Consider the following 14,919-nt stretch of genomic DNA (forward strand, 5'->3'; position numbering starts at 1 on the left):
ATCTGAGTCTATTGCAGCATCACCAAAAATCTAAATATCATAAAATGCACTGCAGTGAACATATTTTATAGACTAGAAGTAGCAAGCTTTTAATAAAGATGGCTACAGCCCTCTACATGCAAAGATGGGTGCCTTAGTTCGTCCTCAGACATACTTAATACTACTACTGGAGTAAAGCAGCAGAGTAGCTCTTCCTACTCCATCAGAAAAAGACCCACTCTTTATTTGTGCAAATAATGTGCCAGTCAGGCGTGCTTCCTGTTGTGTGAAACAACGCGTTGTTGCAGAGGAATTCTATTTAAAGAGGATTTAGCACTACTTCTGGGTATTTTAGAAAATAGCTAAAGAAGAGTACAAGCTTCACGTGTTTTTACAGGAAACGGTCAAGGAAAAGCCCCGTGCGAAGCCCCTCCCACACAGTATAAACAGACGACATAGCAGAATAAGTTCGCATTCACAGTTCTGCGTATGTGTGCACTTACAGAGCTGTGTGCTGTTGTACTCGACGCTATTCAAAATGGATTTTAAGTTTATAGCGCTGCTTATACTGATCGGGTCTTTCATGGTGAGTAAACCGATTAATGCTGTGGTTTCATTTTTACAGGGATCGGTTTTGACCTGCGACAACAAAAAGAAGCACGATTTCAGATGATTTCTTCTTAACGTGTTATTATACGCTATAATGTGTGCTAAATACTTATCGTATCCAGCTGTTGCGTTACTGTGTTATATTATTGTCAAAATCCTGCTTTTTCCCTGTAAAGTCAAAACCTAATGCTAGAATTACGTTTCATGTGGTGCTTTCACTTTCGATTTCCTGGCAGTGGACAAAGACGTGACCTTGTGTGAATCACGATTTGCAAATATTTGTTAGTAACGTTACGAACAGCGGTGCACCTGGCTGCTGGATTGCGTTCACGGTTAGTTTAGCAGTTAACAGTTGGCTGAATCTTTGGGACTTTCCACCACGCCCCTCGCAGTCTAGGCCTGAGGAAGTGAATCTAACATTATCAACATAGAGAAACTCAAACGATACTCGAGATCACACAATGGCCTCTTACTTAAATGTCATGCTTTTATTTTGCAGGGAATGACTGTTGCTCAGGCCAGCTGTGACCCAGAAACACAGTATGAAGAGGAGGGTCAGTGCTGTCTTATGTGTAAGCCAGGTACGAAAACACTTTTCCTATAAAAAAAACAAATAAATAAAACATCTGCTGGCTTGTTATTTATAATATATTGTCACCAAATTGAACTTGACAGATAGATAAACAACAAATACACGATTAAGAGCCATATCGAAGGCATAACTTTACTAACAGCATCCAATCTTTCTTTTTTCAAGTAATAAACATTTAAAGTAGCATGTATAAGAAAAAACCTAGCAGCAGGAAGCATGTGGTAGATAACCGTCTTTTTCAAACAGCATGATCACTGTTACTAAAGCTTTGCTTTTGCTTTCATTTTGGCTGCTTTTACACAAGCATTTCAGCCTGTGTGTGAAAAGGCTAACATGCACATCACTCAGACATATTATAGCCAAAAGTGCATTTCCAACAAGCTAGTTGTTGCCTTTAGTCGTGCCTCACTCATTGTCTATACTAGCAGCACCCTCACCTAAAACAAACTGAATATTTGCACCAAGTGAGAATTCATCTTTCCTGTTTTGTGATATGTGTCTATATAAAAAGAAGGTGGAACTGAAACAGACGATCACTTACACTGGAGGCAGACATTTTGACAAAAGGCCCTTTCATTCATTTTTTGAGGAGAATTACTCTAGGTTGAGCTTTCAAAATGACAGTAATTACTCTTCTTTAATTTATTATCAGTGTGAGTGGAATGTCTTCTAGCTTTATGGACTTTTGGTGGAACACAAAAGACAATCTAAGATGACAGCAGAGACACTGAGAAGTTGTCCTCCTGGTATTTTAACATCTCAGAATAGAGTAGCATATAGAAAAAACAACCTAGTAATCGCTACTGGGAAGAGGGGCCCTCGTAATCCCACAGACAATGTGAACCATGTAAACAAACCAAATATAACTTGTTGATTAAAATGTTTTAGGGTTTGTTAGAACCAGATAAGCCAACCATCACCTAGTTGACTTGGCTTAGTCATATTTCCCTAAAAGGTCCATTGATTACCTGGACTCAGAAATACCAATTTACTAATTACTCAGGATAAATAAAATGCTGCAAATAATTTACTTGATTCTAACTATGCATATCTTGTTTTGCAGGGACTAGCATGTCTACAAAAGATTGTAAGAATCCTCGATGTCAATCTTGTCCTGATAATCACTACCAGGATAAATACACAACGGAAAACAAGTGTCTGCTGCAGCCTTACTGTGATAGAAGTAAGAAATTGTGACAAATTACCTCAAACTGTTCCGATACAGTGTGTCTGTGTATACCGGGACAGGGAGAGACTTTTCTTTGATGTTGCTCACCTTACAACGTAAACCTTTTTTGTCATTTAGATAAAAACTTTGAGGATCCATTCCCGAAAAGCAAGACACAAAAATCCATCTGCGAGTGTAAAGTGGGATTCCACTGCTCCAGTAAAGACTGTATTACCTGTGTGGAACACACAGTCTGTCAACCAGGATATGGAGCCAAAGTCATAGGTACCCACATCCTTGTGACTGAACATTTGTTTAATTAGCTTTAAGTTGTGTTTTTTTATGCGATTGAGTCTCTTTTTTTGAAAATGATTTTTGATTTTCAGGCAACAAATCACAGGACACAGAGTGTGAAAAATGTCCAGACGGGACATTTAACAATAATACGTCGTGGGATGCTCATTGCCGCAAATGGACAGAGTAAGTACACATTTACATTAACATGTGAACTTAGAGATGATCTTTATAAAAAAACCTGAAAAAGGGCCTTTGTTCACCTTTTAAATTTAGTTATGTGTTTCAAGAATGTTTTTTCTTCTTTGTATGAATATGCCAACAAATAGTCCCGCAGAATATCTGCCATAGGTCAAGGTCAAGTTTATTTATATAGCACATTTCCAAACAGTCCATGCTGCACAAAGTGCTTAACAATGTAAAATACCACTAAAACAAATAAAATGCAAATCAATAATGATGCAATAAAATATAGAAAAAACTAATAAGTAGATGAGATAAGTCAATAAAAACAACTTAGGCTGTTAAAACCAAAATGTTTAGGTCAAAGTGTGTTAAAAGCCAGACCATGAAAAATGTGTCTTTAGTAACAATTTAAAATGTTCGAGTGTTTGTGCAGGTCTAATATTAAGAGGCAGACTATTCCACAGAGAAGGCTCTCTCGCCACAAGACTTGAGTTTAGTCCGTGGAATAGTTACGGTTAGTTTCGACCTGGACCTCACGGTTCTTTCTGGAGCATAAATAGGAGCTTGGACAGGAAAGAAGGGGCTCAGCCGTGAAGTGACTTAAACACAAAAAGTAAGAGTTTAAATTGGCTCCTGTATCAAACGGAACCAGGCTAAAACTGGGGTTATATGCTTCTTCTGCATAGTTACTGCACTAACATACAATTTAAACACCTTAATTTTTTATCATGAATTTAAAAAGCTGATGTGAGCTGTTTGGCCACAAAGTCTGGAATTTTGTACAGGAATTTCTTCTCAAAAACAGGGATTAGGTGGTTGTTTCAGTCCTTCTGAAGAGACGTGCCATAGATTATATTTTTCCTGACAATGATAGAAAATGCTGCTTGTAATTGACACCCGGAGACCAGTGCTTATTCACTATTGATGTAGGAAGATGCCACTCTTGTAGAGCTTGTTTGTCTAAATATGTTAACATGAAAAAATAAAGCGAATCTGAGGCATTGTATTGACTTGCTTCTTAAGTTTGTGTAACTTTAGCAGTGATTTATTAACAGTGTGAGTCTGATTGAAAACGAGGTTCTGTAAATGAAGAAAAGGGTGTTTCTAGCTGAGGGGATTTTTTACTGTGTTTCATGACACAACCGTTTGGTTAAACCAAAATACGACCTCTGGCGAACTTACCTTTCATTAGGCCCAAATACAGTAACTTACACAAGTTTTAATCTTTGTGTAGGGGCAACAAATCAAATGAAAATAGTGGAATTCAAAGTGTAAATACAAACCAATGACAAATTATTGAAAAACAAATGCAACACTGAGGCAGGAATTCTGCTCTAATACTGTGAAATTCATTGCAGATGTGAGACGGGATACCACGTTGAAGAAAAGGGAACGCATACCACCGACAACACATGTGGTAAGTTGTAAGTAGGAAGATGAATTGCAAAGGTTTCTCACCTTTCTCGCTACTGCCGTGTGCAGCTGTGTGGTTGGATATGATGCATTGTTCAAAACGAAACTACGTCAACTGTGAGAAGGTTTGTCTCACAAATCTAAGTTGGTCTGTGGTTTTCAGTGTGGCTTTATCAGCTTTCACTTACAGTGTATCGATGTGTAGACTCCACAGTCTCCTAATTTACTGCTTATTTTAGAATTACAACTGACTTAATGATTTATTTTCAGTTTTCCACAACGCTTCTGAATTTATGCTTCCTCTGTTTAATGTGACTACGTGTTTGACATGAAAGTCTCTGCTGTTTTATATTTTGTCTACACAAATACCCATGTTCTAGACAATATCAGAAAACTCATTGTATGGTTAACTGTGTTTTTATTTCTTTTTCTCTACTAGGACTCCCACGACGGGGTCACATAATCGTGATCTCTATTATATCTGTAATGGCTGTGATCACTGTTGTAATCTTGGTTTTGTTATATCGAGGTAAGCTGTGCTCTAAAGTTTTAAACAAGTTTAATGAGTCTTAATAATGATAATCTTCCCATGTACTTATATTCTGTGTTTCTTCTTTTTTATGAATCGGTAAAGCAGGATGCATAAAACAAAGGACAAAGGTAAATATGACTTTTTAAAATGTATTTATTTGTTCTTACATAGATGTTTTTTAATGACAGTAAAAAGATACCCACTCATATATGTATTTGAAATGACAAAAATTTAAAATTAATTATTGTGTCTGTTGACCAGCACTCCAGTGTACATCTATAAACAAAAGATGACATCTTAGAGTCTGAATGATTAGCTTAGCTTAGCATAAAGCCTAGAAACAGTTAATGAATCTAGTCATAAGAGGGGCACCTACAAGGATCTGTTAAAAAAAAATTCGTACATTAAAAAAATTAAACTGCAAAAATTTGTTTTGCATTTTTTTTTAGGCTTTTCATAAAGCAAGACTACTTGTCGCTAATCTTTAATGCTAATCAGGAAAATAACAGCAATCACCATAGCTTATTTTGTGTACACACTTGAAAGTGTGTATTTGAGCTTTCAGCAAGAAATCAAATGAGACAATTGCAGAAAAATGAAAGCCTGTTGTTTTAAATGACTGCTGAGCTTTGTTCTCAAGCTTAATCAGCGTGGGTCATTTTGTGCAGTCCCTTTTAATAAGCCTGCAGTGGATTTATACACACATCCTGCTGACTGGGTGTCATTTCTGACATTTCTGATGTACCTTAAATCCTGTTTCACACCTTTAGACACTGTTTCAGAGAAATGCACTGCATAATTCAACACAGAAACTATAGCGTAAACTTGTACATGCTTTTCAGTAAGAGGAAACAAATCTGTAAAGCACCAGAACTGTTGACTTGATCAAATTGATTTTTATCATTATTATAATGTGTGTTATTTCTTTAACTCTGACAGCGCTATTTTAAACCACTGCATCCAGAAGAAAAACCAACATGTACAGAAACCACCCTGAATATGCCACTGACACCAGAGGAAAATGAGGACGACCCAAGCCATGAGCTCTCCTCAGAAGGATTCACAGAGAAAGGGAACCAGGTGATGCAAGAGAGAGGCAAAGAAGAAATCGTGTCTCGTCAGGAGTCTCAGCTGGAGTCTCAGTTTGAGTCTCAAGAAGACAGTCAGTCAATGGATCCATTTTACAAGCCTGTGCAAGCCTGTACAAGTGCTGTGGAAAGTTAAAAAAAATAAGTACCTGATCTGAATAAGCATCAGTGAATTCGTCTCCTTACTAATTCATTTTGAATGTTTACATGAAGTTACAATCATTTCATTTGCACTAAATTGTAAAAACCTAAACACACACACACTATATATACGTGGTGTAGACGTTATCATCCGGCAAACAAAACGTTGCTGGTTTGTTTCAAGCTAGGAAGGACATCATGGACCAAATGAAGTGCCCAGTGCGACCCCTAGTGGCAAGTGAACAGCCGAAAGTAGCTAGCTATAAGCCTTAAATCTTAACAATAGAATGTAAAGTAAGATGTATTATAAGGTGTAAAGAGAGTGTGGCGTAGTGTGTGATTTATCTGCATTAGTTTTGAAGTTATATGTTGTTTATTTTTGTTTTGTTTTTGTTTGCGTGTGTGTGCGTGCATGCGTGTGTGTGTGGGGGGGGGGGGTTCAAGACAGTATTGACGGTATCCTGCTCCTATGGACATGTCATATGGACCACTAGCTACCGCTACTGTTACCTTGTACATCATTAGCACTGTTTTGTTTGTTTGTTTGTTTTTTAATTTGAAAACATATGCAACATGTGGAAATAACAATCAGTGGGGTTGTTTATGTAAGCACAATCCCACTCCCATCAAGATCAAAACAACAGTGAAGACCAACCCACAGTGGACACCACCATGCTGAGCATGCTTAGACCCTACAGTTAGCTTGTATTTGATGTTGTGATCTGATTTGTTCTGTACAGATGCTTTGTTAGTATTTGCATGTACTAAAATTGTGCCATTTAGCATGAAAATGGCATATTGTTCACCGTTTCTGCATTAAAATTTGTGACATTTAATAAGATGAGTTTGCTCATTGTTTCCTGCTCTTGGTTACCATAGCTTCCCACAATTCCCATAATGCTTTTGTGGGATCAGGAAGTATAATGTTCAGCGGGCTATACCATGCCATTTTGACAACTGGGTAGTATTAAGTGTAGCCAAATTAGTTATTAGTTGTTACTGAACCATGGGCTTGCATGGTCTATGTACCCATGGTGACGATGCTGATAAAATTATTAAAACGTGATATCTTCAACCGAGTTTCGGAGATGAAAGGAGCGTCTTGTCTACGTTTCCTACATTGGTTTATGGACGTGGTGGCTGACGTTCTCCTTTGAAAGTGTAAGCCACAGTTAATTTAAAAATATTTGTACTGTGTCTGTATATTTGCACTTAGTCCGAACATAAATTGCGTTTTGGCGCAATCCATCGCTGACGCTGACAGTTTAAAGAGCCTTAATTGCCTCTTACCTGTGTCCGAGTACATCTGTCCTTTTCACTTCTGCTCTCTTCTCAGTGATGTCTTTATGTTAAAAACCCTGTAGGTTAGTGGAGTAAATTGTGCCGTAATTGCTCTTGATTTCCACAGAGAGGCGCCAGATGATTACTCTAGATTGAAAATTCAGTTTTTAAGTTCGAACGGTAACTTGTTAGTGCGACACTAGAAATATAAGAAAAAAAGTTTGTAAATATCCAAAGCAGACATGCATTTATCGGTATCAAATATTTTTAAGTTTCATGACATGATATCAATTGTATTTCTTGTCGCTGGTGTGAGAAATCGGGGAGTCAGGTTGGAGCTAATCTGGCCTGTGTGTGTTACTGTTTGTAGGGATTTGCATAGAGAGTTGAGGCCAGAAGACAAGGCATTTCGGACCAGTTCCTCCCAGGAGCTTTTTTCATTATGTGTGGATTAATGGAGGTAGGTCCCTTTGAATGTACATGGAAACTGGAGTGATTGATACTAAGAACCTCTAGAAGACCCTAAGGCCCGCTGCTGTTAAGTCTTAGGAAATGGAAGTGTCGTATTTAGCAAAGAAATCGGGTTTTTTCGTTGTTGTTGTTTTTTAAATCAAGTTTAATTGAATTAACTTGCAACATTCTATCAAAAAACCTATAGAGAAAGACACAATGGACGTATTTTTGATGTGTAAATTTTCCCTGAATCTCTTTGAATTCTTAGTCTACTGTTATAGTCTCTAAGTGATAGACTTCTGTGGTCCTGTTATCAGACTGTTAATGTGGGCTATCATCAGTGTGATCGGAAAAGGTCAAAGCTGTATGCAAAGTATATCAAGATGTAGGGATACAGACCAGTAAAACTGCAGAATTTCGCCATAAGTCGAAGTTTATTTAAGCAAAAAAATATTTCTTCATGATTAGACAAAGGAAACATAATTTACAGTTTGTTGGTGGAAAAATACATCTACATTTATTTACAGTAACACAAACATGTTCATTCTTTGGTTTCACGACACATTTTCGTTTCAATGCAAACTTCAGGAAATCCCTGAGGTCTGAAAGTTTAAAGTGCAAAAGCTGTGGGAAAGTGTCCTTTTCACTCGTGCCCAAACACCGGCTTAGACGAGTTCACGAGTCGTATAGCACGAGGGAACGAGCAGTCCGTTTCTTGAAGCCCAGTCTTCCCACAGTTTTCCGGCAGGGTGGTAAAAACTGTCGACAGGTTTCTTCACAGTCTCTGAGGTGGCGGTCTCTGCCAAAGACCAGATTTTGGGTTTTGGACTGGCGATGTTTTCTTTACTTTCCAAAACTGATGGCGTGCGGTCAGAGTCACGCTTTTCGGTTTTCTTGACAAGTCCAAGCTCTTTGTCTTCCTGACGCGGTATCTCCACAGGTGCCGAGCTATCCAACGCGCTCTCGATCTGCTCGTCTGCATCTGTGCGCTCTGTTTGAGGCTCTGCCTCGTCATGATCATCCAAATGACACTTCTGCTCGTCTTCATCGCTCTCCCCTTCTTGTTCCTCATCCTCCTCATCAGATTTCCCCTTTGACGCCCAGCTGACCCTGTTTTCCTTCTTGAGGCGCCTCCTTGCGTTGGCGAACCAGGTGGAGACCTGCGTGAGGCTCATTTTGGTGATAATGGCCAGCATGATTTTTTCCCCCTTTGTGGGATACGGATTCTTCAGGTGTTCGTTCAGCCAGGCCTTGAGTGCACCGGTGCTCTCTCGAGTGGCCACCTTGGCCACCCTACTGGGATCATCGGCTGCTCCCGGACGGTATGGAGGGTAGAAAGCCCCGCCGCGAGCCAAGAGAGCGTGATGGTAGGGAGAGGCGGCTTTCAAGTCAAACCCGCTGCTCTGAAAAGTAGAATGAAAGAAACGTAAGAACTAAAGAAGAGATTCGAGACTCAGTGTCACAAGCAACACACCCAGAATTTGTTTGACTTTACGCATCACAAAGATACAATTTAAAACAAATCCGTTTCAGTTACTCGAGATCAGAGTGAGAGTGTTAATCTCTAAATTATCAACTCACCATGTGTGCAATGTGCCTGTGGTGTGGATAGGGTATAAAGTTATATCCCTGTAGTCCTGAGTATGGTATGGGAATCCCAGCTGCCATCGCAGCCAGATGTTGAGCCTGCTGCTGCTGCTGTACACCCGGTGGACACCCCAGCACCGGGATCTGATATCCAGTCGGCATAGTGATGTTCCTCTCCAAGAAGAAGTTGCCAAATCCAGTTTGCGATGCGGGCATCTTTTCTGCGTCCAAGCTGTTGAGGTCTGAGTTTGATGCAACCTCCCGGGTCTGTTTATATAGGCTACACCCAGCTGCCAGCGGAGGAGGGCGAGAGGAAGGGGGGAGACGGGGGGTATCCCACTGACAGCCCATTGACTGACAGCTACGTTCAAAAGACCTACAGCTTTCACTGGCAACAAATCCCATCAAAGAAGCCCTCCGCTGTTCCTTTTAGCGTTTTCGAGGAGAGGCTAAATATGTGCTGCTGATCGCAACGCTGTGATTTCTGGAGAGAACCTAAGTTTCAATTCAAATGCGACCCTTTGGAGAGGTGACTAAAGACGCTCGTCACTACATGACAAGCAAAGATCTTTTATTTATACTTCATTTTACATCAAAGTGTCCAGTTAAGTTTGTTTTTGTTCATACGTCGACGTGACTCGTCATTTTTATTTATATTTTACAGCCTCCAAAAAAGGCAAAACTAAAAATAACAATAAAACTAAAAAATAAATAAAATAAAAATATTAGTTGTTTAAGTTGTAATGCTTTCCTAATCATTCCGTAGTTTGCATTATTTTATGTTTTTCTTCTATGTGATATATTTTTATGACAAGTTTAACACTTATCATGTCTGGCACTAATCAGCGGAGAGGGTTTTTTTTGTTACCTGAATTCAGTTAACAGTTAACAGCATCCTGCCAGTCTCTTATTGCCGCTTCTGACACTTCACCGCCTTCGGATCTGTCGTTTTGTGAATTTAATTAACCATCTCACCAGCAATAAATTACGCTAATAAGCCAAAAGGAGACGTTTACGCACGAGTAAAAGTGTCACTACGAGAGACTTCTTGAAGGTCTTTCACTAAATAATTAAAAATGAATGAAGAAAATGAACATAAAATGTAGTTGTCCGTTAACCTCTCAAGCCCCGGAGCAACGTCTTTTTATTTGTTAATTTAATGAGAAACTGCCCTTCATGTCGGATGGCATTGTTTTGAGCGCAGGGCAACGTTTCAATGGCCCTAATTAAACGAGGCTAAGTGAAACAGGTGTTGACTAATGTATATGATAATTATAAGATAACAGATGCTAATGTGTGTGTGTGTGTGGAAGGGGGTTGTTAGAGATAAGAGGTGAAGATTACACCTCTTATTCTGCTGTCCTCCTTCATGCCCTTCAAAAGAGTCGAAGTAAAGCTGAGTGTTTGTGTTCAAAGGAGCTCCGCTCTGTTATCTGGCATAAATTTGACTATCTTATTAACAGCATTAGAGGTGTAGTGGTGGTTGTGTAAGCAGGAGTGCTTGTATTAAGTGGTAAAAGAAGTGTTGAAACAGGCAGAGCTGACACTTTAGAAAATATTAAATCCACAGTCTTCTCTTTTTAATTGACAACCCTTAATTTTCACCTGCAAGTTGTTATTTTTGTTGTTGTTGTTCTTTGGTTTTCATTTGGCTTCTTGTTTTTTGTTGTTGTTGTTGTTTTTTTTTTTACAGTACTTACAGTCAGCTTTGATTTTGCTATGTTTGTTTTAATTTGTTTATTTTTATGATGCATTTCTGTAGCAGCACAACATTCTTCTAAATCTGAATAGCCTCTAACAATCATCTCCAGCACTCACTTTTTTCAGTGTCTACGTAGTTATTTCCTTTACCTTTCACATTAATCTAGGCTGCATATGTCAACATACTGCATATTTTTCACAGATTAAAGAGAAATTTTAAACTTTTTACTCCACTGCACTTATTCGAAAGCTTCCTGTATTTATTTTTGCAGGGTTAAAGATCTACTTGTTTCATCACAGTTGGAAGTTTACACTAAAAACAGAAGATGGACAAAAGTGAATAGCAACGGCATTTCTCTGAGTGTAAATACTATTGTGTATGCTAAATACAGTGTAAGAGATCTCATGAGGGGTTCTGCTGCTGAGTATGTTGATACTATGAGCCAGGAAAAAATAAGTGCATTGCAACTTTTGGTAATTCGCAAGCAATAAGTAAGAGAAAAGTGATGCAGGAAAAGGATGAAGCAATTTCTTTGTTAATAGAGTTTCTTATTATTTTAGATAGAAGTTAGTTATTACTAATTAAAAAAAAAAACATTAAGTGTTTCTGTTCTTTCTTTCTTAATTTTATTATTTTTGGTAAACTCTGTATTATCTTAGAGGTATTTGTAAGATTTTGCTAAACAGGGTAAGTAAACAGAGGTCCAGATGTAAGGAGAGTGGGAACTCTTGGGGGTAGTATTAGAGGGGAAGAAATGTAGGAAAGGTGGGGGAGGGAGGGGAATTTATTTGGGTGCGGTCCACATAGCCTAAAGCAAATTTGTACAAGAGCAACAATGGGTTGACTAGGGAGCAAGGAGAAGAAGGCTTATGTCTTCAGTAGTCTACATCTCACAACACAAACAGCTCAGGGCAGCAGCCTTTGTCCCTCCTGAAGAACATCTTCTCATTCTCTTCCTCTTTTGGCAACTGTGCCACAATGCAGGTGTTGGTCCTGCTCTGACAGGTTTGGGTTGCACTGTTTGCTGTTAGGATGTCAGTGATTTACAGGAGAGAGAAGTGACCAAATGGAAGACGATTGTCCTCAGTAGGCTGAGAGATAATGCAAGATAGCAGAGAGGATGACCCCATCTTCATCTGTGATAACATCTGAGCCTGTGCTCTGTGCTGAAACAATGCTCTATATCCTCCTGCTATTAACAAATCCTCTGCATATTTCATATTATAGCTCACTAAACTCAATGTGGAGTTTAATAAGACCCCAATTTTTTGGAGCATAAAATGCTGAATGACAGTGCAAGTGGTCTAATGATCAGGTCAAGACAATAGGTGTAGGTGTGACCTCAATTACAGGCCATCCCATGCCTTCAAGCTGACAAAGGGACTAAACATGCAATTTGAATAGCTCATATGTAGGTGTGAAGAAGACAACAAAAGCCTAAATAAAAGCCTTAGCATCTTTAACACCTTTTGCTTGTTAGTTTATTTTTGCTGCGCTCGATACAGAAAAAGGAGAAAGTTTACAGAGATTTATAGAACCAGAAGATGGCAGTTTTGTTTCAAAAGTTTACCTTGTAAAATACTGGAAGGTATTTGTATAAAAAGGCAAAATGAAAAGAGAAAGTTTGTGATTTCTTTTGTATAATTTCACACACAAAAAATAAAATCCTTTCAAATCCAAGGGTGGAATAAAAAAACAAAAAACAAATCTCCGACGGTCAATTGGCAACAATTATTTAATGCTTTCCAGGCAAAACTCCTTAATGGGATTTTCCTGGGCACCAACACAGAGAGAGATGTAAGTAAAGCGTGAATGTTATCAAGCTCTCCCACCTCTTTGCTATCTGACCCCCTCTTCCCAGACCCCCTTCCATTCTTTGTCCTTTGTCATTGCCCTTATCAGGACCACTCTATCATTCTTTCAAAATAGTAGTGGCGCTGAAACCGCTTGCAAATGTAAGTATGTCTTTGTTTAGGGCCGGGCAGTGGCCCGCCTCCCAGCTCCCTCCTGGGTGTTGCCTGATTGACGGCTCTCCACTGGGTGAGTGACAGGCGGCGTTGGTTAGACAGTGACGGCCAGTGTGACAGCTGGCGCTGCTGCTGGTATCTCCATGCATCGGGCCCCGGTAGGTGGGTGCTGGACCCCCAGGATCCCTCAGCTAGAGGCCTGGCCCAGTTTGCCGTGAGCTCAGTCAGATCAGTTCCCCGGTGTGCTTGTTGTTGCAGATCAGCTTGTTAGCTTCCACACATGTGCAACAGAAAAAAAACAGGACCACGGTGACAGCAAAGTTAGATCAAGGGTGAGAAGATGAGAAATTTAAAAACATGTATATTGTTAAAAACAGCCCCTATTTTGCATTTTTATAAGCAGAATAATCAAATGATGAATGGATTCTGACACACTGTAATGGTTAACAAAAAGAGCCATTTATTTAGCGGCTTTACTGTATTATGTTAAAATACTTGAGTAAGCACTTTTGTCTTGGTGTGTGTCTTAAAGTAGTTTATATACTGATTATGAATACTAAAATAGGGATTTAAGGTAAAATCTTGTCTTTTTACCTTTGTAATTACTAATATTTGTTATCTCACATCATCCTCCAGTTTCCCTGTAGATATGTAGATAGTTAAACAATAAGGATGACATCTCAAAGTTATATTATAGGCAGCATCAGTGGCCAAGATGGACTGCATGCACACAATGTGTTCTCCTTTATTTACTGCGTAACAAAAGTTTCAACAGTATTGTTACCTCAGAGCTATGCAGAAATTCTCTCCAGTTGAGCAAACTGAAGTTCACACATCTATTATTTTCTTTCTATGGTCTAACAGAGAGCAGCTAATGAGGTTATTGGGCATCTGTGACGTGACATCTACATTTTGGCCTATTTGTGAAACAATGGTAACGAGGAAGCCAAAGACATTGGGCTCTGTGTTTTTCAACTCAAAATAACAAAGCCAAGCAGCCGCTGGTGGGAGGCTGCGCTCTCATGGAAATGAGCAACCGAACCAACAATGTAGCGCCTAATCTCTTCAGAGAGAGGAATCAGTTACACAGCAGTATGCACCCCTCAATGCTTTTCATTAGAGTCAGCGTGCTATTGAAACAGTCGCTCCACCCCCTGACTCACACACATACATGCGCACAAACACAACCCTCGTGTGTAGCCACAGGCCTTACTCATACATGCACCAGATACAAGGTAGCCCCCCGACAACAGGAGGGTTGAAATAAGTGGGGCACAGGGAGGTATGGGGGTGCGAGGCCTCAAAGCATCGGATTAAAGTTAATGTGCCCTCCCTGGGTTATAATCTCTTCAGAGGGGGACTTTGTTTGAGGGGCTTGAGGGCAGTAAGATAAGTATCTATTACAGAAACTCCCTCTTATCCCCCCCGCAACATCCCCGCTTCAAAAATGAAGCACAAAAACACTTGCCTCTGTTCCCCTCTGTGTTGTCTGATATCCAAGAATCAAAAGCAAGTGCTGCCCTTTTCAGCTAATCAGGTATTAAGGTCTAAAGCCGTATGGCGAGTTAGCAGGGCCCATATTTACTCCATCTGTAGCCCACCAAGTCATGTAGTTGAAGTAAGATCAAAGGCAGCTTAAAGAAAAACCGGGGTTATTGTATAGAAACAGAAAACAAAGCAAAATTACAAGTCGGGGAAGCCGCGGTGTGAACGGCCAAGTCGATTTCAATGTCGCAGTTAAGTAGACGCTCACCATGTTGATGGAAGACAATTCAAAGACACGCACTTTCATATAAAAGGCAGTTTAATTACAAAATATCTTCATTATATAAATAATGTGCAAAAATGTAACTGAGGCTAGAATTAGGTTAAAAATAACTGTAACAAATGACACTTAATTTAGAAAGAAAAATGAGAATCTTTACCA

At 39.4% G+C, this 14,919-nt stretch overlaps 2 protein-coding genes across 3 annotated transcripts; one reads left to right on the forward strand and one right to left on the reverse strand.

Annotated features, from left to right (window-relative positions):
• Positions 1–408: 408 nt before the first annotated feature.
• Positions 409–6,838, forward strand: cd40 (CD40 molecule, TNF receptor superfamily member 5). Of its 2 annotated transcripts, none has more exons than XM_031741945.2 (9): positions 409–565; positions 1,088–1,169; positions 2,244–2,363; positions 2,487–2,633; positions 2,735–2,828; positions 4,187–4,245; positions 4,681–4,770; positions 4,876–4,901; positions 5,713–6,838. In XM_031741945.2, the coding sequence occupies exons 1-9, from the start codon at positions 518–520 to the stop codon at positions 5,995–5,997; spliced, it is 951 nt and encodes a 316-aa protein (XP_031597805.1). In that variant the 5' UTR covers positions 409–517; the 3' UTR covers positions 5,998–6,838. The 2 variants fall into 2 exon arrangements, with proteins under 2 accessions (XP_031597805.1, XP_031597806.1); XM_031741946.2 differs by having other exon boundaries at positions 4,879–4,901.
• A 1,071-nt stretch (positions 6,839–7,909) lies between these two features.
• On the reverse strand, positions 7,910–11,128 carry irx7 (iroquois homeobox 7). The gene is made up of 2 exons (XM_031741943.2): positions 9,318–11,128; positions 7,910–9,139 (listed from the first exon to the last, which is right to left on the reverse strand). Exons 1-2 carry the CDS (start codon positions 9,726–9,728, stop codon positions 8,402–8,404), a joined length of 1,149 nt encoding a protein of 382 aa, XP_031597803.2. The 5' UTR covers positions 9,729–11,128; the 3' UTR covers positions 7,910–8,401.
• Between the last annotated feature and the right edge of the window lie 3,791 nt (positions 11,129–14,919).

This window comes from Oreochromis aureus, linkage group 20, assembly GCF_013358895.1.
Source record: "Oreochromis aureus strain Israel breed Guangdong linkage group 20, ZZ_aureus, whole genome shotgun sequence".
In the NCBI taxonomy this organism is placed as follows: Eukaryota; Metazoa; Chordata; class Actinopteri; order Cichliformes; family Cichlidae; genus Oreochromis; species Oreochromis aureus.